Source organism: Austrofundulus limnaeus, unplaced genomic scaffold, assembly GCF_001266775.1.
Source record: "Austrofundulus limnaeus strain Quisiro unplaced genomic scaffold, Austrofundulus_limnaeus-1.0 Scaffold461, whole genome shotgun sequence".
Taxonomy (NCBI): Eukaryota; Metazoa; Chordata; class Actinopteri; order Cyprinodontiformes; family Rivulidae; genus Austrofundulus; species Austrofundulus limnaeus.
The window spans coordinates 217668-223566 of record NW_013952863.1 but is presented as its reverse complement, the minus strand read 5'-3'; the positions used below and the strand labels follow the sequence as shown (position 1 = coordinate 223566).

General features: G+C 36.9%; 2 protein-coding genes across 3 annotated transcripts in view; one reads left to right on the top strand and one right to left on the bottom strand.

Annotated features, from left to right (window-relative positions):
• The window catches only part of syn3 (synapsin III), a gene marked incomplete in the record, with an annotated part of 109044 nt that overhangs the window by 96433 nt on the left and 6712 nt on the right, over positions 1-5899 (bottom strand).
• On the top strand, positions 5028-5872 carry LOC106529713 (uncharacterized; the record flags this gene model as incomplete). Its single annotated transcript, XM_014025202.1, is given in 1 exon segment — positions 5028-5872. A coding segment is annotated over 1 exon segment (693 nt), but the record flags the coding sequence as incomplete, so codon positions are not given.

Here is a 5899-nt window from a genome sequence, read left to right as displayed (position 1 = left end):
CGCTAAACAGACAAAAACAAAGAGTGGAAGCTAACGCTAACTGCTAAACAGATAAAAACAAATAATGGAAGCTAACGCTAAACCACTAAACAGACAAAAACAAAGAGTGGACGCTAACGCTAAAGCGCTAAACAGATAAAAACAAAGCATGAAAGCTAATGCTAATCGCTCAGACAGTAATACTGGTGGGACACAAACCTGTTTTTTTTATTAGTTTCATGTGAAGGTGGGCGGGATCATCTGTGGCAAATCGGCCAATCCAAACCAGTTAAAGCTCTGTCTAACTTACAATACTTCCTGTGTACCACTTTCAGAATAAAAGCATTTCTTTGATCGAGTATTTTTTATAAATACAACAAATAGCAAATACTTTATCACATTTATATGTTGTCAATTTTGGTGTTTATTTAAATATTGTTAAACTTTATTTTTGATGCTCTTAAATTTGAAGTTCAGCTGCTAAAGATGCTACATTTTAACATACGGTGCCTGACATGTCCGGCACTGCTTGTGAGAGGGGATTATTTTTATTTGAGATAAATGACAAATATAGTTTTACACTTGTGATTTTTTAAATTACTTAAAATTAGCAGAACCTAATTTAGCTGATGCTAATCTGTCCGCTAACAGTTTCCCAAGTTAGCAAAAAAGCTTATCCGCTAAATGAGAAGCTAGTTCAGCTATTAGCGGATTAGCAGAACTGACAGAAGGTGAAGAATGCTAACGTTACATTGTGAGAACTCAGAGTCTGTTTTGGGGTGGCTCAGCTACCACCACACCAAATTTTACTTCAATATTTGTAAAATGAAATAACAGCCATTTTGGTGTTAAAGTCAATTAGCTATAGGCTAATGTAATAAAATCCAGTTATTACTTTGAACTTCATACAAATTTAACTCACGGTTCATGGAATATTTTGCTAAAATTATCAGAACCTAATTTAGCAGAAGCTAATCGGTCCGCTAACAGTTTCCAAAGTTAGTAAAAAAGCTAATTTGGTAAATAGGAAGCTAGTTCTGCAATTAGCACATTAGCAGAACTGGATCCAGGTTCCCACCTTTTTGGTAATTTCACAATAAAACCACCTTGGTCTGATGAAAACTCAAAACATTACCCTCAGTATCACTTCCTGATTGGTAATCTTCATTCAAAATGTCTTTAAGTGCTGGAGTTTGGCGATTCAGTGTTTTTCCCTGAAGTCATTTCAGCAGAGACGCTTGCTGTCACGAGGACTAACAGCAACACAGAGGATGTTCCCTGCAGCAGTCGGACTGAGCGGAGCATCCCGTCAAACGGTGACAGGGCCTCCCCGTTGGAATTAAACCCCCGTGTCATCCTGCATGAAGCTCTAATGGAGCGGGCCACGCAGGAAGCAAAAGCTACAAAGCAGAATAAACAGTGATAATAATATCCAGTGGCTGCCGGCGTCGTTTTTCTTCTTAACGACTCGCTGAGAAGAAGCTAAAGCCCGTTTCTCTGCACCACTTTCTTAACACCCTATAAGCTGCTTTCTGCGTGAGCCTGAAGCTGTTAAAACCTGCCACGACTCTGCCTGTCGGYGCTCTGCAGAGGAACCGCGGTGGGAGGAATCCGTCACGCTAACTTACAGCTCACTTGGTGGCAGGAACAGAAGACTTCATTATGAGAGAGCAAAACGAGAGAGGAGGTCACGAAGCGATGCAGAGTTTGACTTTCATCAGTGCTGACTCAGCGATCCCGCCGTTTTCCTGCTTATTGTTTTATCTGCATGATTTATGAACAAACTGAGCTGCTTCAGCACAAAATACATCAACATGTTCAGTTAATATTTAGCTCTATTTCAAGATAAAAACATCTTTAGTTCAGAACATTCTCTTCAAAACTACTTCGGCTACTGCACCCTTTAGCTTTCAGCCATCATTCGGCACCCTTTAGCTTTCAGCCATCATTCAGCACCCTTTAGCTTTTAATCGTTTAATTTGACTCATTTGAGCAACTAGTTTGCTGCTGTTTGCTGCGCTACTTTTAGCTAAATATTTGCTTACTGTTGTTTAATTTCAGCTTTAGCATCTGTTTTGTTATTTTTACCTTTTCATGTGTTCTACTACTTTTAGTAACAGATTTGCTAATAGTGAGATTTGTTTAGCTACTTTTAGAAAGATTTTTATACATAGTAGCATTTGTTTAGTTATTTCTACCTGTAGAATTTGTTCTGCTACTTTGACAAACTATTACAGGTTTGTTAACAGTAACAATAATTTGGCTACTTTTAGCTTTAGCATTCAGTTAGCTATTTTTTGTATCTAATTAGGTCATTTTCAGCTTTTGATCTGGTTTTTTTTTACTTTTAGTTTCAGGTTAGCTCGTAGGAACATTTAGTTTTAGCTTTAGCATCTTGTTTGCTAGTTTTAACATCTATTTTGGTTATTGTAGCTTTAGCAATTGTTTTGCTACTTTTAGCTTCTGATTTGATAATAGTGACATTTGTTTTGCCACTTTAAGCTACTACTTTGTCAGATAGTTTAGCATCAGTTTTGGTGATTTTTAGCTTTACCATCTGTTGTGCAACATTTAGCTTCAAGTTTGATAATAGCAAGATTTGTTTAGCTAAATTTAGAAATATTAGTAGCCGTTGTTCAGCTACTTTTAGCTAGAAGTTTATTATTGTAGAATTTGTTTTGCTACCTTTAACTTTAGCTGTTATTTTCTAATTTTAGCAACTGTTTTGCTAATAGGAACATTTAGTTTTGGCAGCTAGTTAATTTTAGCATCAATTTTGGTCATTTTTTAACATTAGCATCTGTTCTGCTACTTTTAGCATCAGGTTTGCTAACGGCGAGATTTGTTTGGCTATTTTTAGAAACATTAATAGCATTTGTTTTTCTAGTTTCAGCTTCAGCGTCTGTTTTGATATTATTAACTACAAATTTTGTTCTGCTACACTAGTTACAGGTTTGCTAATAGTAAAATTTTCTTTGCCAGTTTTAGCATCTATTTTTCTGAGTTTTACCTTTAGCATTTGTTGCTACTTTTAGCTACAGGTTTACTAATAGCAGCATTTGTTTTGCTACTGCTTTAGCAGCATGTTGGCAAATTTTAGCATCTGGTTTGTTAAATTTAGCTTTATAGTAAGTTTTACTACTTTTAGGTAACTTATAGGAAATGGTAGCATTTGTTTAGCTGCATTTAGCCTTAGCTAAATGCAGCTAAACAAATAAATAAATTTAAATTTGTTGCTCGTAGTTTCTCAGCCTCTGTTCTGCCCATTTTAACAGTTTTAAGTCATTTCACGCTGCACGTTCACAGAGATAAATATAAACTGTGTGAACCCCTGCAGCTGACTACAAACCTGAAAAAGGAAAGCCAACAGTGAGCGGTACAGTGAGGATGATTTCAACTTTAACAGAGCGGTAAATCACCGGTTTGGCTCTGTAATGATGGGGACGCTCAGGATAATACCACAGAAGACCCCGAGCCCCCCCCCCCGCCGCTGATGTACGGCGTGCCTCGGCTATATTTGAACAGCCTTGTGAGTGATGGAGACAGAAGCACGAGGGAAGCAGCAGCAGCTCCTTCCTGTTCCTTCACTCCTCACATCCTGCCTGTGAAGCTGTTAAAGCTAACACGTAATCCCAATGGCAGCTCTGTGAATTTACACATCAAAGCCCGATTTAGCTGTTGATTAGCCGCGCCGAGCTAACTTCACCTCATGTTCTCCATCTATTGTCTGATGCCTTCTTCCATAAAGACACTGATATGATTGGAGACAAAAACCTTTTGTGTGAAGTGATGAYGCTTAGATTAACTTATGAAGTCTAATTCAAGATGGCTGCCAGTGCAAATCAACACCAACGCATTAATGATATAACTCTAAAATTTGTTGTGGTGGTAGCTGAGAGTCATACCTAACAGCAACTCTGAGCACAACGTCTTGGATCAAATCGACCAAAATGAGGAAGCTGCTCGATTGGTGATTGTTGCTGTTTAGTGGTTGGTTCAGCAGCAGGAGCAGCAGCGAGGAGCAGTGGGAGGGCAGAMGAAAACAATCCAAGAATGAGGAGGTGGCAGAAGCCCGCCTCAAGGAATTCTGGGAGATTAATAATAAACCTGCAGGACTCGCTGCCAGATGGATTATCGCCACACTTACTGTGTTGGACTTTTACAGTTAGAGCTCAATATTAGGGTTACTACAAATATATTTACTACAAATATAAAACCAACGTCCACAGGGAGACGGCCTCCAGTTCACAAACTCATTAAGGTTCCTGGGATCGTCTCAGCAACCGCTCTCCAGGCTGACGGAGAAATAAAATCTAAATCTGTTTCTGCTTCGGTTGGACGCCATCATCAGGTTTCAAATGATTAGCTTTTTGAGCTAACCGCTAACGGCAGCCATGTTGAACTGGAGTTTATTGATTTAAAGTGTCTGCGACGTGCATATCCTTCAAATACAGAAAGTCAAAGAAAACATCTTTATAAATAAGGAAACTTGGAGTAAAACACATGATTTTAACTGTTGTCTCATTTTCTTTTGAACTTGAAACAGGAAGTGACATCAAAGGGGATCTATTAGATAAAAGGAACTGTCTGGCTCTTCTTCATCTCTGATAGTGACTCTAACTATTCAGATTCTTCTCTACAATCTGTGTTGTCTGTTATTGTAGCAACGCTCTGTTTACACGCAGACATTCCCCTTTGACATCACTTCCTGTTGCTTCACATGCTAATATCTCAACAGCTGTTCACATCAGCTGTGTTATTTTATTATTTGTTTTGCAGTATCTGTTATCTTTACAGAAATGTGTTCATATTTATTGTAAAACGTTGATGTCACAGTAGGGCTGTGTATTGGCAAGAATTTGGCGATATGATACATATCATAACAGAGGGGTCACGATATGTTATATCCCGATATATTGCGATACTGTAAGCAAGGCAATATATTGCGATTTTTTTTGTCCAAAAATGCTATTAAAAAAAACCTCTTACTGAAAAAATAAATAAATAAATAAATAAAAAGAAAAGCTAATGATTACTTACAATGCTAATTTCACCAACAGGTCCTTTTATATTGGAAACTCCTATATAACCATAACTTCACTCCTCACAATTCTCCCATTTGGAATAATAGATACATTACTGTTAGAAACAAATCTTTATTTTATAAGGAATGGTTAGATAAAGGTATTTGGTCACCAGTTCACCTTGTGGATAATACTGGCCAGTTCCTATCTTATAATGATTTCTGTCTTAAATATGGATATTTTACTAATGTAAAAACATTCAAGCTCGTTACCAAAGCTATTCCTGATTCTATTCTGCACTTGATTAAAGGTATTGTAACAACATCCACCAATTTCACATATCCTCAACTTCCTCTAATCTTAATTGGTGACTGTAATTTCAGAGAAATTCCAATTCAAAACAAAACTATTCGATATTTATTCATTCATATCTTGTTTCCTTTTCAGTCTTACAAAAACTGTATCTTAAATTTCTTTCCTAAAGATACTGTGCCTCTTTTGAGAGTGCAATATTTGAAGTTTCCTATTCCACCTAAAATGAAAGAGATTCATTACCGGACATTTAATGGTATTTATCCCTCTAATGACTTTTTGCATCAGCGTTTTGGATTTGAAACTAACTGCTGTTCTTTCTGTAATACTGATATCGAAACGACCGACCATTTATTTTTTCATTGTAATTTCTCTAGTACCTTTTGGCAAGATGTTTTTAAATAGTTACAACCTAGATTTTCTCAGCTGGGAAATTTTTGTCAGAAAGACATTATTTTTGGACTTATACTGGACTGCAAAAACACATCCCTTTTAGTGAACACTGTTATAATTCTTGGTAAATCATATATACACAAATCCAAATGTAAGAAAATATCGATACACTGAAATATCGCGATATTTCA